General features: G+C 41.3%; 2 protein-coding genes across 5 annotated transcripts; one reads left to right on the top strand and one right to left on the bottom strand.

The window, feature by feature from the left end:
* Positions 1-100: 100 nt before the first annotated feature.
* NUDCD2 (NudC domain containing 2) lies at positions 101-5,116 on the bottom strand. Its single transcript, XM_080555014.1, has 4 exons — positions 4,836-5,116; positions 4,124-4,172; positions 2,789-2,940; positions 101-1,882 (listed from the first exon to the last, which is right to left on the bottom strand). Exons 1-4 carry the CDS (start codon positions 5,022-5,024, stop codon positions 1,799-1,801), a joined length of 474 nt encoding a protein of 157 aa, XP_080411140.1. The 5' UTR covers positions 5,025-5,116; the 3' UTR covers positions 101-1,798.
* On the top strand, positions 5,096-20,722 carry HMMR (hyaluronan mediated motility receptor). Of its 4 annotated transcripts, none has more exons than XM_080554982.1 (18): positions 5,096-5,249; positions 5,547-5,651; positions 8,737-8,813; positions 9,687-9,767; positions 10,208-10,396; positions 10,694-10,780; positions 11,282-11,382; positions 11,924-11,998; positions 12,797-12,975; positions 13,724-13,872; positions 14,187-14,410; positions 14,991-15,107; positions 15,793-15,951; positions 17,617-17,769; positions 17,865-17,964; positions 18,222-18,398; positions 18,660-18,822; positions 19,533-20,722. In XM_080554982.1, exons 1-18 carry the CDS (start codon positions 5,111-5,113, stop codon positions 19,550-19,552), a joined length of 2,295 nt encoding a protein of 764 aa, XP_080411108.1. In that variant the 5' UTR covers positions 5,096-5,110; the 3' UTR covers positions 19,553-20,722. The 4 variants fall into 4 exon arrangements, with proteins under 4 accessions (XP_080411108.1, XP_080411107.1, XP_080411106.1 ...); XM_080554981.1 differs by having other exon boundaries at positions 5,096-5,321; positions 14,187-14,401; XM_080554980.1 differs by having other exon boundaries at positions 5,096-5,321.
* The last annotated feature ends 34 nt before the right edge of the window (positions 20,723-20,756 follow it).

Here is a 20,756-nt window from a genome sequence, read left to right as displayed (position 1 = left end):
AAGATGATGGGGGTACAAAAATCATGCTTAATTATTTCAGGAGTACTGCTGGTTTGCTTGCTCATGCAAGAAAGCATTGGATGTAATTACAGCAAAAGCATTTGTCCACAACTCTTGCTTTATTTTTGCCATATCCCAACTGAAATAATGATGCAATTTTTAAAGTAAGGTTCAACAATATCATACATGCTGCTGGCAATCTCCAGGGGGACTTGTGCTTAGGACCTACTTACAGGCAATAGTTTCAGTGTTCAGAATACAACAGAATTTGGCAATCATGTTTTCTTCTTGTTAGTTAGCCACACCATTCGCCCCATGTGATGCAGTTGGAGGGCTTCTGAGCTGCATCCTTAAGAACGAGTACAAAAATCATGATAAGTTATTGGCACATGCAAAATATTAAATTGTGCAGTAGCCAAGTTTAAGGTGTGGCTATCAAACTGAAAACTAACTGCAGAAATCTACAGCTGCATGTTCAGCTTATGTAAGCAGCTTGTACTATATGTTGGTGGCGAACAGATGCAAGATATTTCTTACTTAAGGACTTCCTCCTTTTTTCAAGAATTATTACATTCTCTTACTTGCGAAGTTTTAAATATTTGTACTGAAAGGCTTTATGACATTAACACAGTTACGTATACCCAGACTTTCACTTGACTTGTCTCTTGTCCAGTAGCACTTAGCTGAGAGCAAGGAATCATAGAATCATTAAGGTTGGAAAAGACCTTCAAGGTCATCTGGTCCAACCCTCCCCCTACCACTGATGTCACCCATTAAACCACATCCCTAAGCACCAGGTCCAACCTTTCCTTAAACGCCAGCTGCCCCACAGCTTGGCTGCAGTTGCAGCACTCACAGGCCCGTTCCTGGACATGCACGCAGAACTGAGAGCCCTTTTTAGTGCTATATTTGGCAATGCAGTGCATTGTAAAGCCTCAGCTGAGGCAAGATGCAGTAGTTTACTAACCACTATTTTAGAATAAGGTACAAATTCTTAGAGGGCCGCTAAAAGTGCAAGTCTGTTTTAGAAGTGCAACTGTAGCCTTCCCAATATCCTTCTAGTTGCAAGTTAAGAAAGTATTTAGTATCTTGCTTCTAGGATCCATCTTCAACAGTAAAGATATTCTTACATAAAGACAAGTGGTATATTTATAACTGACTATTTTACTGTTGTATCAGAGAAGTGTTCTGCTTCAGGATGTTACTTTTTTGTATACACCTTTTCATGTATTTTATCCCTTTAATGTGAGAAAGTTATCGCAGCTTACGAATCAGCTGCTGACACTGTCTTCGGTCTGCTAGAAGAGACCTGTGGGAAAGGAATTCACAGGGAGCTTTGTGCTGTTTTGTGGGAAAGGAATTCGCAGGTGGCTTCACGCTGTTTCACACGTCCCTGAGTTAGAGATAATGAGGAAAACAGCGGTAGAACCAAAAACTTGAGCAAGGTCGAGATAAAGTAAATTGGCTAGAGTGTTAAAAGATGAGCTTTGAGCAGTGGCCAATTGCTGGCTGGCTCAAGGCGCGTGTCTGAGGGTCTCTAACCAACTGTATGACAGATTCAGGCGTGTGGGGCTACAGGGAAGGTATATGTAGTAGTGAAAAAAGGCAATAAATGTCTCCTGTTCAAGAGCCATCAGGAGTCCGTGTCTTGCATCCCTTCAGAGACCTCCTTTCTCTTTGCTGAAGTAATTACTTGCCAACAATCCACTGACTAGATCACTGAAGTTTTCACCAATTACATATTCCAGTCCTCCAGTACGATGTGTAATTTCTCTCCGGGAACACAGGTGAAAAGAGTTCATTTTTGAAGGCTTGAAAAGTCTGGTCCTCCTTTGCTGTAATTTCCAGAAATTTCTGCACCACTGAAGTCAAATCCGGGGTTCTGATGGAGATAAAAGTTTAGTAGACAGATTTTTCTTGAATAGCAGTGATTTAAACAAAACAAGAAAACAATGTTTCTGTTAACACGGCAACACTCTAACAAGGACATGCAGCTATCAACTTGTTAACCGTTTGCCAGAGCACTGAAATTCTGCTTGGAGAATGCATCAACACGTAAATGTTGACTTGCCATAGTTTGGTTGCCCAATACCAAAATTAGTAATGTCATTCTTAACTTGACGAGCAGTTATATCTCACAGTGAAGAAGTATTAAGGAAATTAAAGTTTTCTGGCTTTTAATATCCCTTGAAATTACAATTTAAAGACTGGAAGTACCTCCCATGCTGGATAAACAAAATTGATAAAAAATAGTATTTGTTGCAGTCTGTAATGTGCTGATTCAGCTGTCAGGTAATAAGTTGTAGTTGTATAACTTGCTGACATGGGTAAGAACAGCTGAGTGCTAAAATTGTACCGAAATAATTTAAGCAATTTTAGTTCAAGGCAAAGGAAAACATTTTCCAGCTAACTATTCTCCACCATCTGACATTATATACAAACATCTTCAATAGAGTATGTTATGCTGTAGATAAAGGTATGTTGTAATTCTAGATAATAGAAATTACACATGGCCTAACTTAAGTGAAAATTTGTTAGTTACATATCAAAACCTTAAAATCAGTATCACTCTGACACTCACCTTAACTTTTCACTAGTCTTTCAGACAGACTACAGACAGAACAACCTCTTAAAAATACACTGATACAGAATGTTCACAGGTCTTTATCTATTGAACTACAGTATATGTTTCCGTGGCACAAGACAGCAGATGTTTTACCCAGCTTTCATGCCCATAACCTGCACGTGCAAACAAAATTTGAGCAGTAATCAGGGACCTTTGACTTGCCTCTCTTTGGAATCGTTCCAGTGTAAGTTTCCTTTGCATCTGGTCTTGTACCCAAGGATCAGCAGCATAATCATTTTCTAACAGAGACGTCCAACAATTTCCAGCATCTCGATTCGTCTTCATCAGAACAATTCGTATCAGTTTTCTGTCTTCTATTGAATGAAGAGACATAAAAAACACCTATTAGACTCTGTCCTATGTGCAAGCTTTTTTGTTGTTTTGCTGAATTCCCTGCTAACATGTCAAAGCACAGGATTTCTTGAAGTAATTTCAATTCTTCATACCAATGGAGTTATTAATAAATAAAACCATTACCAAGAAACATAGCCTGAGGCAAAGCAAGCCTATACAGCCTACACTTTCAGGCCTGTAAAACACTAAAGCTGTTTTGAGGAATTAAAACACCGTTCATAAGTACTTCTATTCCAATATAAACTAACCTTTTAGAGAGGTTCACAACAGAGAAAAGATTTAACCTATTCGTGTATGCAGATCAGCTATGGTAGTAACAAAGTATTTCAGGTCAGGCTTTACAGGAGGTTATTACCAATAAAACCAGAACTAAGTTTAAGCAACATGGAATTAATCAATTTCTATTACATGCAGGCAGTGTGAAGTATCATGAAGGTATTAGAAGTACATCTCAAAGGTAACATGTAGGTTGTTTAGTTCAACTTAACTGAGGAAGTGCAGCATTATAAAGTGTATTTTGAAGACTGTTTGCATGCTGGAAAAGAGTAGGCTTCGCTTTGCAATGTTTATTTACACTTCTGATTTTCACAATTAAGTTACCAAACTACCAACCAATGTTTATTCTTAATGGAAAATAAAACCCGTTACAGGAAAGCATCGATAGGCACAGTCCACAGATGTGTTTTTCAAAAACTACTCTGAACACTGCAATATTTACGACGCAACAATCAGAGAAGCCGTTTGCTCCTTTAAGTACTTTAGCCCGATTGTTAGATTGCTTTTTGATTCTCTTGGACATAACTGTACCAGCGCAGTTTTAATAAGGGTTTGCAAAAATCTTCTTACCACTCATTTCCTAAAAAGTAAATGTTAGTTCTAAGGAAGTGTTCCTAACTGATTGAATACTACCTTCCCAGATGTGGCATTTCTCCCCTAGTTCTTAATACGTTAGTCTAGGGCTTTTGTACTACCTTAGTTCCTTAGTCTGGCAATAACAATTATCATTTTTTACAGAGAATCATAACTTGATCAGAATCAGAAGAAAGCATTTCCCATAACAAAAAAGATGGGTCAACTCTTCCACAGCATATTTTGACAAGTTCTATTGTACTCCAAAATGTCATTTCAGAGACAGGTTATTACCTAACGTCCATGTTCCTTCATCAGCTATTGTAGAGTCAAAAAGTTTACCCTGCAAAAGACATTAACAAGATTACTTAACAGGAAAACCTGCTCAGTGACCAGTCCTTATTGAATTGCATAGTTTTACTCACAACTTACCTACCTTCTTGTGTTCAAAATTCCTTTGCAAGGAGTAGTACAATCAGGCCTGACTAGTACAGGTTTGTACATGGCCTATCAGAGTATTATGGTTACTTGTCTTTTTTTTATCAGGTATTTGATGTGTTCAGTGTCCTAATTCATAGAAAGGCCTGTATTTCTCAGTGGGTAACAGGACTTTTAATTCATTTGCCATCCAAATTCCCGTGCGCCCACTAAGGGCAACACACACCTATGGTGTAACATATATATGTTAACGCACAAAGAATTGCTTTTCACCAATGAGAAAGAAAATCTAGACATTTTTTGCTGCTTTCAGCAGCGAAGTTATGCCCACAGGCAGTGCCCAAACGCTTACAGAACAGAAGCGGAAGCACAGATAGGGGTTACTGCCTTGATTTTTCTGCCTGGCTTTAAAACGCCCTGGCCGTTTGACTTCCCTGCTTCAGTTTGCCCTTTTCCCACCACAGCCCATCACCCCAGAGGCTGCCGGGGGCACCCTGGGGACACCTCAGGGACACCTCCCACACCCCGGGGACACCCCGGGGACACCTCAGGTCCCCCCGGCCGCTACCTGCAGCAGCTGCCGGCCCCCAACGGCCAGCGCCAGGTGGCGGCTCTGCAGGCTGCAGCTCACGTCCTTGGCCCGGGTGCCGGGCGGCACGTGCACCTCGATGAACACCTCCTCCAGCGTCTGGTACCAGCGGCCCCAGGGCGTCCCGCAGGGCACCACGCCGCTGCGCTCCTCGAAGGGAGCCGCCATGGAGCCCCCGCCGCCGGGGCCCTGCTTCTGCTGACGGCTGAGGGCTGCCCACCCCCACCTCCCGCCCGGAACCGAGGGCACGGCGCATGCGCGCAGCCCCTCTCGCCCCGGGGCGGGTAACGCGCGTGCTCCGTTCGGAGCGCGCTGATTGGCCGCTGGAGCCGGGAGCTGGGGGAGGCGATTGGCTCTCCGCGGCGCGCGGCCGTTGGCCCCGTTCGAATCGCGGTGAGCGGCCGGCGGCTGCCGCCATGGCCTCGTGTGGGGCGGCCCCGCGGCGCGGCCCGGGCGGCGGCTGTGGTACGGAGCGGGGGGCTCGGGGGGGGGGGGGTCTCCTGAGGGGAAAACGCGGCCTTCTCCTTTCTTCCTAGTCACGGGGAGGGTGAGGGGGGCGGGGGGAGGGGGCGGGGGGAGGGGGCGGGAGCTTTATCGAGGAGTGGCTGGGGGGTTTTATCGGCCTCAGCGCAGCGAAGGCGAAGCCTCTGTCGTTCTCCTCATGCGTTCTGGCTGCTGTGTGTGGGTCAGCTCCAGCTCGCGCCCCGCTGCAAGGATCCCGTGACGGCCAGGCGTCAGCGGCGGCGAGGAGTTCTCTGTCTTCCGAAATGCATCATCGGGTTAGGAAACAGAAGAGTAAGTAGTCCTTAAAGTCTTGCAAAACCAATAGCGTAATGCCTCTGAAAGCTACGCTTGTTAGTGCTTACACGCTGTTACTGCTTTGTTCTTCTTTTTTAATTATGTGATTTGCTCTGTTAGAGGGGCTCGTTGCCCATCTTTCATCTCAACTTCAGCTGTAATAACATGTCTATTGGAGTTTTTTTCTATAAACAATTTTATACGTAATTTCTGTTAATCAGGAGGGCCTACGTTTTGAGTTAAAACATATGATTCAAGTACTTCATTAGCTTTGTGTTGTGGTTTAACCCGGCCAGCAGCTAAACACCACACAGCCGTTCGCTCACCCTCCCCCCTCCCTCTCTGGGATGGGGGAGAGAAACTGGAAAGTGAAGCCTGTGAGTTGAGATAAAGACGGTTTATTAAAACAGGAAAATAATAATAACGATAATAATTCTACTAATAATAACGTGTACGAAACAAGCGATGCACAACGCTATTGCTCACCACCTGCTGACCAATGCCTAGCCTATCCCCGAGCAGCCGGCCCCCCCACCCCAGCTAGCCACCCCTGTATATTGTTTACACAGTATCACAGATTTCTAGGTTGGAAGAGACCTCAAGATCATCGAGTCCAACCTCCGACCTAACACTAAGTACTCCACTAAACCATATCGCTAAGCTCTACATCTAAACGTCTTTTAAAGACCTCCAGGGATGGTGACTCCACCACCTCCCTGGGCAGCCCATTCCAATGCTTAATAACCCTTTCGGTAAAGAAGTACTTCCTAACATCCAACCTAAAATTCCCCTGTCGCAACATTCGCCCATTCCCCCTCATCCTGTCACCAGGCACGTAGGAGAACAGACCAACCCCCACCTCTCTACAGCCTCCTTTCAGGTAACTGTAGAGAGCGATAAGGTCGCCCCCGAGCCTCCTCTTCTCCAGGCTGAACAATCCCAGCTCCCTCAGCCGCTCCTCGTAAGACTTGTTCTCCAGACCCCTCACCAGCTTGGTCGCCCTTCTCTGGACTCGCTCGAGCACGTCCATGTCCTTCCTGTAGCGAGGGGCCCAAAACTGAACACAGTACTCGAGGTGCGGCCTCACCAGAGCCGAGTACAGGGGCACAATCACTTCCCTAGACCTGCTGGCCACACTGCTTCTTATACAGGCCAGGATGCTGTTGGCCTTCTTGGCCACCTGGGCACACTGCTGGCTCATATTCAGCCGACTATCAACCAATACTCCCAGGTCCTTCTCTACCAGGCAGCTTTCCAACCACCCATCTCCCAGCCTGTAGCACTGCTTGGGGTTGTTGCGCCCCAGGTGCAGGACCCGGCACTTGGCCTTGTTGAACTTCATGCAGTTGGCCTCAGCCCATCGGTCCAGCCTATCCAGATCCTCCTGCAGAGCCTTCCTGCCCTCGAGCAGATCGACACACGCACTTAGCTTGGTGTCATCTGCAAACTTACTGAGGGTGCACTGGACGCCCTCATCCAGATCATCGATAAAGATATTAAAGAGGACCGGCCCCAGTACCGAGCCCTGGGGGACACCACTAGTAACCGGCCTCCAACCAGATTTGACTCCATTCACCACAACTCTCTGGGCCCGGCCATCCAGCCAGTTTCTAACCCAGCGAAGCGTACGCCAGTCCAAGCCCCGAGCAGCCAGTTTCTTGAGGAGAATGTTGTGGGGAACTGTGTCAAAAGCCTTACTGAGGTCAAGGTAAACCACATCCACAGCCTTTCCCTCATCCACCAAGCGCGTCATAGAAGGAGATCAGGTTCGTCAAGCAGGACCTGCCTTTCATAAACCCATGCTGACTGGGCCTGATCGCCTGCTTGCCCTGCAAGTGCCGCATGATGACCCTCAAGATAATCTGCTCCATGAGCTTTCCTGGCACTGAGGTCAAACTGACAGGGCTATAGTTCCCCCGGTCTGCCCTGCGGCCCTTCTTATAGATGGGCGTCACATTGGCTAGCCGCCAGTCAACTGGGACCTCCCCCGATAGCCAGGACTGCCGATAAATGATGGTAAGCGGCTCGGCCAGCTCCTCCGCCAGTTCTTTCAGTACCCTCGGGTGCATCCCATCTGGCCCCATCGACTTGCGCACATCCAAGCTCCGTAGCTGGTTGCCAACCATTTCCTCATGGATAGCGAAGGCCACATCCTGTTCCCCATCCCCTTCCACCAGCTCAAGGCACTGGGTATCCAGAGAACAACCGGTATTGCCGCTAAAGACTGAGGCAAAGGCGGCATTAAGCACCTCAGCCTTTTCCTCATCCTTAGTAACTAGGTTTCCCCTCGCATCCAGTAAAGGATGGAGATTCTCCTTAGTCCTCCGTTTCGCGTTGATATATTTGTAAAAGGATTTTTTTGTTGTCTTTAACGGCAGTAGCCAGGTTGAGCTCCAGATGAGCTTTGGCCTTTCTAATTTTCTCCCTGCACAGCCTCGCTACATGTTTAGCATGACGTCAGATGGTATGGAATACCCCTTTGGCCAGTTTGGGTCAGCTGTCCTGGGTCTGTCCCCTCCCAGCTCCTGCTGCACCCCTAGCCTGCCTGCTGGCAGGACAGAGCAAGAAGCTGAAAAGTCCTTGGCTTGGTGTAAGCACTGCTCTGCAGCGATTAAAACATCAGCATGTTATCAGCGCTCTTCTCATCCTAATCCAAAACATAGCACCCTACCAGCTACTAGGAGGAAAATTAACTCTGTCCTAGCTGAAACCAGGACACTTTGCTTTTATTGACGTTCTCATGGTTTATTAAAATGTAAGATACTCCTCAACTGAAAACTGACAGCACAAATCTGGATGGTGGTGGGGAACTTGGCAGAAGGTGAATTCTCAAAATAGGCTGTCATCAGGTAGTCTGCCTCTGAACCTTGTCAAGTGCCCAGCTGACTAATACCGAATTGCTTGATGACAGTAGGAAAACAGCTGGCCTTAACTTGTGAGGCAAGTAGTTTAATAAGCATTTAATAAGCATTCTGTCCTTTGTATAGAAAATCAGTCAACTTTGTCTAGCTTGGTGAAACTTCTCTCACCATGTGCATGCCCAACCTTTTCCTTCACTGTTCTTTTCTGCATCCTTCTGCAGGTGAGACAAATCAGAACAGCGAGAAGAATGCACCTACCCCTGTAACTGGAGGGAGACCTGGATCTCTTGGATCAATGGTAAGACTCTTCTGTGGTATCTGTAGTGCTGTAAATTCTGGCTCAACCTCACTGCGACTACTTAAATCACCTAGCCCCTTTGTACAATTGCCATTAACCTATCTTAGTGAACTATGTACGGAACACATTATTTTGTGTGGATTTCTTAGTCACAAAGGAGGGAAATGGAGTAACTTTCTTTGGGATCATATGATGATTACTGGGGACTACTGAGTGGCGTGTTGAGTGGCTTTACAAAGCTTTCTTTAATGTAGGTTGCTATGGGTTTGTTGTTTGGGGGTTATTTTTTTTTTCTCTTACCATGTAATTGTGGTGCAGGTGCTTCTATGTGAGATCTTGTTTCTGTTGCTTTTCTATGGTGGACAGGCCAGAGCATAAACACAGTGGTAAAAGAAACAAGGAGGGGACAACACTGTATATACAGGTTCTCAGTGCAATATGCAAGGAAATAGATGGGTTAATGAGTTGAATGGTAATGCTGACTTAGTAATTGAGTTTACTAGTACTCATATAGGACGAAGTTAGGTGAACAAAGCAGAACTTTAAGGTTAAGCTGAACTTAAGAGGTTAAAGTGTTTTTATTGAATTTAGGGGATTAAAGTGTTTTTATTGAATTTAGGGGATGTGTATGTCTCAGGTTTTCTCAGTCTCCTTTCTGTCACAAAGGCCTTGAGCTGTCCATTCATAGCAGTGTTTACACAACAGTACAGTGGTAAAACTGACCCTAATCTGACCGATCTGCAGGAGAGAGGCATTTGTTTTTGATATTGTGTGTCTTTAACAGTGTTGCCTACTGTTATGCTGAATTGTAATGTTAAATTAATATGCAGCGAGAAATCAGTTAAATATTTCTAATAAGTTTGTTTTCAAAAGCCGGTTAGTGGGAGTCTGAAGCCTAGAAAAGATCTCATACTCATGAAAGAGAAAAAGAAACAGAAGACTCTGGAGAAGGAGGTATGAATACATTATGTGAGTGCAGTTCTGGAGTATGTTTACTGCTTCCCATAATCAAAACGATAAGCTTACTACTAATCCATGTTCCGTTTGTCTCAGATACGACACTATGCCTTCCTATTCCACAGCCAAGGAGGAGAGTTTTCTTCTCTCACAAGTTAAAGCGAAGACTATGCTAACTTTTTACTGAAATATTTGGCTCAGTAGCGCAAAATAATTCAGCTGAGATTTAGGACTGCAAATCTATGGCATTTAACAATATGGAATTGTGATTGTCTCATGTCCTTTTCTGTGAATGACTAATTTTAAGATGCGTGTTCTGAATGAAAGTCAATACAGTTTAGATACTCAGCCTTTCTAAGAAAACAAAGGGCATGACTTAATGATTATTTAATAAAAATTATATCATTAAATAAAAAAGAATACCTGTTACGTTGTAGATTCGTGCATTAGTGAGAGAGCGTGGAGAGCAGGATAAAAAACTTCAGGCTTTGGATGAGGATTTTGTTAAGATTGAAGCTAAGCTGAGTGCTGCAGTTCAGGAGAAAACGTCTCTTTTGGCAAATGTTGCTTGCCTGAAAAAACAGCTTCTGGAACTAACAAGAACCAATGAACTACTAAAATCTAAGGTATTCAAACGAATATGTCACCTATTTGCTTTGACTTTGATGTTATTGAGTTCCCTGGTGAAGAGGGGGGAACTTGCCTGTTAACACATTCCCTGTGCCCCTTCATGGCCACAGGTATAGAACATGTCTTGAGATACTGTGTGTTTGTCCAAAGACAGAGCTGGACTTGCTGACATTGCTGTCCAGGCCAGACAGAGATCAGTGGTGTGGGTGGTAGGGGGATGCTCTTTTGACAGCCTGAAGAGTGATCGATATGAAGCTGTTATGCTTATTGATTTGCTATTTATTTCTAATAAGCTGTCTGAAGATGGTGTGCAGAAGAAAATGAGCAGCCTGTGCATGGAGTTAATGAAGCTCAGAAACAAGAGGGATGCCAAGGAAAAAGTAAGCTGCTTTGCACTGCACGGGATAATAACTGAGCTGTTCAGGAACCGACAGTGAAGGGCTTGCAATGGTCCTGTAGATCATGCTTAGTTTCGGTCCTCAATTCTGTAGTTTCTTCTATTTTTTGCTCAGTGGAATTATGAAAGAAGTTAAAACAACAAATCTTGATTTTTCTGTTGATGTGTAAAGTATCTTTGAGTAAGTAAGTCTGAGGAAGGAAGCCTAGAAATACCTCTGTATCAGTCTGTTGGTCAGACTATTAATATAATTGAAAACCAGTGGTTGTAAGTGTGGTTTGAAGCTTAGACGTGTGTTTTTTTTGGGTGGTGATTGTCTGTAATTTTAACAAATGGTTAATATCTTTACAGATGGATAATTTGAATATAGGAGTCACATTTAGCATAGTAGCAAGTACTGTAATTGAATCCTGGTTATAAATTAATTTCAGTTTATCTTTGTCTTAGACAATGGACTTATTTTTGGTTTTATTTGTTTTTTTAGACTGCACTTGCAAAACAGGAAGACATGGAAATGAAGCTGCAGGAGGTGCAAAGGAATCTAGAGCATTCAAAAGGAAAAGTAGCACAGTTAGAAGAAAAACTGTAAGTGGTAATGTAGGGAATGCACTTAGATGGCAATGTATCCAGGCTTAGCTGCATATAGCTTGGGGGGAGATAAAGGCCTGGAATGAACTTGATGGAAAGAAGCTCGGCACTGCCAAGTTTTCCTTACACTCAGGGGCCTTCTGCTCTTACCTAAAATCCCAGTGCTTGAATATGAGTGGATGTTTTACACTTAGGTAGAAATACACAGTTAATAACGCAGGTACTGCAGTTCACAGTGGGAAGCAATGACGATTTGTCTAGCTAATGCTGCCCCTCTAGCATATTTACTCATGGTGGAAGGTGGTTCAATATCTTTAGTACAAATGAGAAGACCACATGGAATAAAGAGCAAAAGATCGTAGAATCACCTCTTAGAGTCAATACGAGTTTGTCACCCACACTGGATTACGGAAAGAACACGTTACTCTTAAGTTGTGATCAAACGATTTATTTGTACTTGCTTATCTGTAAGCAAATAGCTTAGAAATAGCTCTGAAGTGTTTCAATACATCCATCATGAAAGCTTCTTGATTTTTAGATCTGCTACGGAGAGAGAGAAAGCTGAAGACAAATTTGACACTGAAAAACTCTTGGAATATATCACAGAGCTCAGGTAAAAACAAATTGTTCTTAGATTGGACTGGGTAAGTTAAGAGGGCAGTAAAACTAAGCCTTGTTCTTGCCAGATGAAGTAGAAGCTTGGCAACAATTATGTTTAACAGTATTGAAATGAAGGGGTGGGAAGGGGAATCTGACCTTTTTCTATACAATAGGAAGGAGTCATAAGGTAATATTTTAATTACCTTTCTAAATGACTGTACTTTTGTGGGCTAAGCAGTCTTATGGACAGGTTTTGTATCAGAGTCCTGAAATCAGTTTTAGTTTATTTAATCAGTTTTGGTTTATTTAAACCCATAAATCAAGCTAGACTTGTTTTCCTCTAAATTACTGGCAGTAATGCCTTTGAGCACGCACTTGTAAAAACAGTCTTAACTTCCAGTGGACTTTGTAATATTCTGGTTTTCATTCAAGAGTTGATCCATGTTGCTTTCGCTTGAGAAGAACATAGTCTGATATTAAAAATTACCAGTCCAGTGCTTTGTAACAGATAGAAACACTATCCAGTTTTCATAGTCAGGTGTACCTAGCTCAGGATGTGGTGAAAATACATAATCACACAACTTAAAATGGTTTTGTAAGTTTTTCTTAAAACACCCATTTTGAAATCAATTGCATTTAATTTTAAGTAACCTCTCTTAGTGCACAAAAACTTATCTGGAACACTAGCTGAAGGCTGCTTTTCTGTCGAAAACCACCTGTACTAAGTATTTTAAGAATTTCTCCTTTGTGCTGAAGTGTAAGCTTAAAAATGAAACTTAGTGGTAACAAATACCTGAATTTTCTTCTACAGTAGTATTGCAGAAACTGTAGAGAAATACAAACTAGATGTTGCCCAGATGAAAGAGACATTGATAAAGAAAGACCAAGACATCAAGATCCTGACTGATACACTCAAAACAAAAGAGGAAGAATCACTTACACTGATCAGAGAACTTAATGAAAGGTGTGAGTTGCTTGAACAAGAAAAAGGTAAATGCTAGTGCCTTTCTGCTGTTCATGTAGTTGGGATCATTTATACATCCTAAAGCATCTCTAATAGGTTTGTTTAAAATGTCAGTGTGGGTTCAAAGCAAAGTCAGCTCTCTGAGCTCCAACTGAGAACAGCTCACCATAATTCCATCTATATGGAAACCTCCTTGGAAACACCTCTGTCAAGTCTAAAAGTATACCTCCATGGAAATATAAAAAGGTAGACACTATAGAATTCAAAGTTGTTTGCATGCTAGGCTTTAATCTGAAAGTTGAACGCAAATGACTTGTTCCTTAATCTTCCTTGAGAATCAGTGCTATATTGCTGTAATACACTGTTAGAGGTTTATGCGCTAGTTCATTGAAGTGCTGTGTGTCCAGGAAACCTTCAGCCCTGCCCTATTCTCCCCTTCCCCTCTCCCATCTCCACCAGCCCATCCTTGAGGGAATCATTTAGAAGTTTTTCCTCAGCCATAGCTGTTCCCATTCCTAGCTGTTTTGATAAAAGCTAATTCATTGAACCAAAGATCCCTACCTTAAAAAATCCCTTCCCTTAAAAATCCTATCCCTTAAAGAATTATTTTAAGTGGGATTCTTGGTGATTTCCCAGATGAGGTTTTTTTTTTTTTTCCATGTCTAACTTTAAAGCTAGGATGAATTAGAATTAAATTACTATGAAGAAAAGGCGTTGTATTTCTTTGAAGGTAGAGAAGGCATTACTTGTTATACTGACAATTGCTCTATGCAGAGAAAGAGTCTTCTGAGAGCAGGGGAAAAGTCCTGAGTATGAATGCTGAAATAGAAGATCTGAAAAAAAAAATTGGCTTAGAAGAACAAGAACACCAAAAACTGCTTCAGAAGCAAGAGGAGATTCTCTCTCAGCTGCAGCAAGAGAAGGTAAATACAGACTTTAATTTAGTCTAAAAATATTCTAATCCCAATGCCTGGGACTGAATGTTCTGATTTTGGTTAAACATAAAGTTGCTATACTGATAATGGTTTAATCTGTGGGATGTAGAAACAGATGCTGGCCAGCAAAAACTGTGTGTGATCTCATGTCTTATAAGAATCACAGCTGGCATGATAGTTGTTCTGCTTCTTCCATAAATTTGCTCTTATTGTGGTGCTATAAGGTTTGAGCATTGCAAAGTAGCCTTCAATATCTAGAAAACCACTGGTAATTTTAAAATCAGCTATGTTCTGGCCTGCAGGAACTGTCTGCATCTATCCAGCAGAAGTTACTAGATTTTCAAGATGAGGTAACAAGTGAGAGACACCTCTTGGAAGAAGAGATGAAGGTTGCAATGAATGAGCTGGATAAATTGCATGCTAAGGAGAAGAAAGCTGAGAAGTTGGTGAAGTGGTTGGAACAAGAAACCAAATCTAAAACTCTTGAACTTGCACAGATGGAAGTAAAGTTGAAAGGGTTTGTGAAGTAATCTCAGTTTAAAGTTTTAGAACGAAAACATGTTAAATCCACAGCATAAGCAAAGCTTTTGAGCCTAATTCAGGTTTTAAAGAAACCTGAACACATCGGAATGTATTTCTTGCTGGGTTTTGATTAATGGCAGCAGTTAGAAGCAATCTAGCTGAATGATTTAAATAACTTTGTTATTTAAAGCTGTTTAATTAGCATGCTGGGAGTTGCCTGATGTGCTAGTACTGTAGTAATGTGAAGTTATTGGGAAGAATAAGTTGCATGGACTTTTTTATTGGTATTTATGTTCTGGAGAAGGCAATCACTAGGAGATTTTTCGAGCAAGTTACTTTAACTTTCATGTGTTGAAAGCTTACTAGCAGCTATTAAATCTATTCCATACATGAGATAACTTGGAAATTAAGGGGTGGGTGAAGTCTTTGTTTGCTATGAAGATGGTGCTTTAATACATGAAAAGTTGTGGCAGAGACATTAATGATTTGTCAGTATGCAAGTGCTGCTGCTGCCAGCCTTCTATAGCAGGTAATACATTCAGGCATGTTTATCTCCAGCATGGAGTGTTGCATTTTTATTTTAGGAAGAATGCTGAGTTAGAGCAAATCAATGAAATGCACAGCCGTGCGGTTCGGCAAATCCAGGAAGAGCATAGCAACACATTGTGTAAACTGGGAAAGACTCTTGCTGAGTTCGAAAGGTATTTAAGTTCCGTCGGGCAGCAGTGATCTCTGAAACTATAATAACATACGCTCTTTATTTATCTGCCTTAGTATTTCACATTGTATATGAGAACTGGTGTGATATTATAGCGTTTTTGTGGGTTTTTTCTGATGGCATTAAGAAATGTTATTTATTCCTTTTGAGTATTAGTCAAGTGTAATGACATACTCAGTAATCTAGCTGAGGAAGCTGTGAATGTTTCTTCTAAAATGTAACCAAGTGGAATACTCAAGTGCTCTTGATACTCATTGAGAGTTGTAGCTAGTAAAGATGGTCTCTGTACATTAAAATATGTTGCAGTAAGTCCTCCTGTTCAGGCTCAAAACTTGTACTGATGATTGTCCTACAGTTCTTGCAGATTTTTGTTTTCACAATATTCAGATTGTAGTATATTGATACTGTTATTGTTAAGAATGCAAGGCAAACCTGAAGGATCAGGTGTCCTTCAGATAGTTGTTTTTATAGGCAGTGTTTTCACATCTCGGTAGAAATTTTAAACGTATTATAGAATATGCCACAGTTTTGCTGCTTATGGCTTAATGGATTAGAAAATCTTTTATGCCTTTGCAGCATGAGTTTGGATTGCTCTCATAAGGCCTGAACTGGTTAATCTGCATTTGTTTAAAGTAACAAGTGTTTTCTTATTTGCACTGTCATACTAGCTACAAGAAGACAATAGCTGAAGAAATATGCAGCCTTAAAGTGGAGAATACATCTCTGCAAGAACAAATTGCTGACCTAAAAAAAACAAGCCAAGATAATCTACAGCTGCTTCAGGAAGCAGAGTACACTAAAGACAAAGCAAAAGAAGAATGTGCAAGGTATTGGGCTGACAAACTTTTCCTTAAGCCAGCTGAGGCTTGCCTTCTTAACTAGAACTTAGCATGGTGCTCTATCAAATAATATTAGCATTTGATGTAACAGTACATATCTTCCTTTTTCCCTATGCAGAAGGTTGAAAATGTTGATAGACAAAATGTGTTAGGATTGTATGTATTAGAAAACTAATCGATCCAATTAATTGCTTGCAACTTTTCCTTTAGGTGGAACATAGGTAAAGGAAAATCTTTAACTGAATTCTGTTGGAATATTGTTTTTATGAGACATATTAGTTACAATGACTGTTCCATGAACTAGTAAGATCCACAGGGGCAGACAAACATATTTAATTCAGATCTGACCATCTGCCACTCTGTCCTGAATAACGTCTGTCATCTCAAGTTCTGCTCACAATCAGATGCTGATTAACAGTCCTCAAATTAACACACTGCAGTGAAGTAAACAAAAGCCTGCCCTCTGCCCAATGTGCAACATCACATTGCAGCTGAAAAGTAGTAAAGGCAGCAGTTGTCCTTGGCCAGTATTGTGGATGTGTTTCTCTGACCAGATAACAGCAGCTTAATGGTGCATGTTCTCTTTTGAGCTCAGTGTGGCAGACCATGTGCAAGCTCCCTGCTGTGGGCAAGTAATGGGAGGAAATGAGGGAGTTGGGTCGTAAATGGTCCCAGTGTACAATTGCCATTATTAAGCAACTGAGGCAACTGCCTGTACATGTGCTGCATTATGGAGTATATTGTGTGTGCACTAAATTTCCTTCCCTGCTTCTCTGAGTGTCATCACTAGCTAGCTTCCAAAACTGAAGTTGGTTTTAAGTCTGCAACTATGCTCTAATATTTTCAACAGTTGAATGTGTCAACCATTCACATGCAACTGCATTAAAACCCTTTTTTTGGCCAAACTAAGTTGAGCCATTTCTGATCTCCCCATCTGTCATAACGCTTTGCTGACTTAGAAAATGTTTCTGTAATGCTTCTGCTGTTTCATTCACCTATAGCCAGGATGTAAAGACTGTCCAAAAGAGAATTATAGCTTACTCCAGTTTATTTTAAAACACCTTTGGTTTTAAGATGATGTCCTTTATTTTCTCCTTGCTTGTTTGATATTTCTTCCAGTTTCTATTACAGTTCTTAAAAGAAAAGCAGCTGAAGAGTTATTTTCTGTTTTACATGCCTACTGTAGAGAGTGGCAGGGGGATGGATTTAGTCTCCACCTAGATGATAAAAACGAATAGCTTAGGTAAGAGAGGGAAGTCAACATTTTAGATGTAAAATTTGTGAACCCTTGAGGTCATCCACACTGAATGATCTTGGCTAGCTTCTGCTTGAGCAAACCTCTGCATGAAAAGCCTACTGGAGTAGCTTCCATTAAGAGCTGCTAGTATTAAACAGTCACAAATAAGAAACATGAGACTTCCTTGCTTTGAAAGCACTGCTTCACAGAAGTTAAACCACATCTTGAACTTGATTGCTTTCTGTACTATATTTTTCTCTTACGGTACTGTTAGCGCAAACCTTCATTTCAGTTCAAGTAACAGATTTTCAAACATGGTTACTCGTATTTTAATATTAATTACTAGTGTAAGTAATAACATAAAAAAAGTTAAGGATGGTGGATGGTTCATTATGGATGGTTGATGTTTTCCTCAGGATGCTTTTAGAAGCCCAGACAAAGCTTGCACTGAAAGAAGCAGAAGCAGAGAGAACAAGAGAGTCTTGCCTTGCACAGATGACTAAGCTTCAGGAAAAACTGAAAGAGCAAACTGAAGATTTACAAAAAAAACTTGAAGCAGAAAGATCAAGGTGACTTTTCAGAAACTAAACTTGGGTATTGTAGCACACCCAAGTTTTATTGTGAAGAAATGCTGAGAGCTGAAATTCTACTTTTTGCTTCTTAGGAAAACCGTAAGTGAAGATGTGACCTCTGGCTTAAAAGAAGAGATAAAGACTTGGCGTAATCTATATGAAGAGTTGCATAACAAAACTAAGCCTTTTCAGGTGTGTGAAGAAATAGATCTTTATTACGATGTTGACTTTGTACTTTATTAGTACATTGACTCAAGTTTTTCTCTTGAGAAATAAACATGCTATCTCCCATTCTACAGCATTCATATTGTTATGATTTCCTAAGTTACCATCCCTTCATCTAGCTACGTCACTTCCCAAAACAATTGTTCTTTGTACATCTCAGTCAGCTTTAAAAAAAAAAAAGTTAGACTTAAAAATAAAAATGAAAAATGTACTATGTATTTCAGCACCAGCTAGATGCATTTGAAGCAGAGAAGAATGCTCTCTTAAATGAGCATGGTGCAGCCCAAGAAGAACTGAATAAACTAAGCGATGCATATGCGAAACTACTTGGCCACCAGAACCAGAAACAAAAAATCAAGCATGTTATGAAGTTGAAGGAGGAGAACACCCACTTGAAACAGGTTTGTTTAATTGTAATGTTAGAAATTGGAAATTCATTTACTTGATTCTTTTTATTTGCTGAATTCTCTAAGTACTTACAGACTAACTCTGCAAGCTACTTGTTTTCTGTGGTTCTTAAATTCTTCGTGTGCGCTAGGCTAGAATGAACCACCAGTTCCAGAACAGCAAGAGAATCGGTTTTAGTGAGGACTAAATACATGGTATACAGGGTGATCTTTCCTCTTGTTCTTAATCTAACTTCTAAGGATTGTTTTCCTTAGGATGTCTACAAACTGCGTGCACTGCTAGCAAAACAAAAGCAAACAAACAGGGATCTTCAGGAGCAACTCTGTGCAATTCAGGGCATTAGGCGGTTTGATCCTTCCAAAGCTTTCCAGCATGACAGCAAGGAAAATATTTCTCCAAGAACTCCTTTGAAAGAAGGTAAGCGTGGATATTCATCTGTGTCCTTGTATCTCTTTAACTTATCCAAAGAACATATGGCAGTCTTGCATAGTCTACTTCACTTGGGGAAGGAAGGAGATAGCATCTCCTGTGTTTTACAGCAGTGTTGGGAGGCTACAGCTGTGGGGTGTTTCCAGTGTACTTTTGGCCATTGTATTTCCCAGCCCTGTTTGTTTCAATGCTGAGATGGCTGATTGTCGGGTCAGACAACAGAAGGTGTGTTTAATGTGGAGGAGTGGGTTACGGACTTAACTGTTTTGCATGAGATTGCAAGATGTGAACCTTGTTTTGCGGCTGTGTATCACCCACTGACTTCTCATACAGTTTACCTGTTGTAGCTAATCCAGTGGTATTCAGTATCTCCTGCAACGGCAATAAGGGTAAAAGTGATTCAGAGGATTGAGCCCTGGTTGTTTAGTTGGTACTTGCAGGACCTTACAGTGCTGTAGGTATACAGGTAGGAAGCAAAAAGCCTGCTGCAGGTGAATGTGGAAGATTCCACATGGAGATGGGGAAGGATACAGATCTTGAGCAGACCTTTGCTTCAGAATGTATTCCAGTGTCTGAAATTCTGGTCTTGCCTGTTATGTGCAATCTAATGCCTTCCTTTCCCCCTGCACACAAATAATTGTTCAGTGTGTGGGAGCAGTAGTGCAAAATCCAAACTTAGTAATGTTTTTCCATTGCAGGTAATAGAAACAAAGTGTAATCTTTTCTTGCTATGAAGAAAAATATTTTACATCACCAATAAACTTAAGTAATACAGAAGATTTCAACAGACTATTTGTTCAAGGTAAAACTGGGTGCTGTATGTTATACATATTAGCATGATTACTTGAGAAGTGATATAAAACAGCCTATTTTTAGAAAAACTACACTTGGTCATCCTCAAATCAGAGGCCACAGAGGGCTGCATGTTCAAGACTCCTGGTAACATCCTCGCAATCTTGGACTCAGAAGCTGCTTAGTTTGTTTTTCTAATGGCGCAACTTAAGTTCAGAAAAGGTGAATAATAATTAGGCGAAAAGGATGACAAAACCTGCATTCATGTAAGATGTTATTTTGTACCTGTCTAATTTTTTCAGTTCCATGTTAAATTAATTTTGCTGATTATAGTTGCTTTGATACCAATGGCAGGAGCACTTTCCAGAGACTTTCTCCTTTGTGGCCCACGTAATACAGGTCAGATGTAAAAAGTCATATTGTACAGTTGGTTTGGATTTTTTTTTAATAATTTGTATTCAGGACATGCTGATTTCTTTCCTGGGGCTAGATAATGCAACTATTGATCTCCAGAAGAGGATTTCCAGGTCAGACTTGGACTGCCTTGTCTATGTGAATGTCTTTGCATCCCGTAGCTAAGCTAAGGTCTTAAGGGAAATCTGTTTTACCAATGTTGTGCTTACTGGACTCTTAAATAGTCATAGCTGTTGCAGCCAGCTGTCTTACTTGATCAATGTTATGTGGACGGGAATATCAACAGAACTTTTTTTTAATTGGGTGGGAGGATGCCCACTACGCATTCATTTTTATAGACTTGGATTTTGGCCAGGTGGAAGGAATCTGTTGAACTGCATCTAAAATTAAGAATGTTTTAGCAGAATAAATATTTTAAATGAGTTTTTGTCCATTTCCTTCTTAAACCAGTGATTAAGAAAAGCAACATAAAATTACCCTGTAAGTGACCTAGTGTTCTAATCTTAAATCTTCACAACAAAACTTAGTATCAGGCTTGTCTGAAAGACAATGTAATTCTCGAACTGTACAGAAGAAATGATTTGGCTAAACTGTACAATAGATACAGCTTGCAATTCTTTTACTCTGTTATTTCTGGTGAATTTCTATTAATATAGAAATAAATACTGGAACTCAAGTAAAACGTGGAACTGTTTCTATTAATTGTATATACTAAT

This window comes from Anser brachyrhynchus (genome assembly GCF_964034855.1).
Source record: "Anser brachyrhynchus genome assembly, chromosome: 14".
NCBI classification, from domain to species: Eukaryota; Metazoa; Chordata; class Aves; order Anseriformes; family Anatidae; genus Anser; species Anser brachyrhynchus.
The sequence above is the reverse complement of the archived record's forward strand: the minus strand, read 5'-3'. Positions and strand labels throughout refer to the sequence as shown.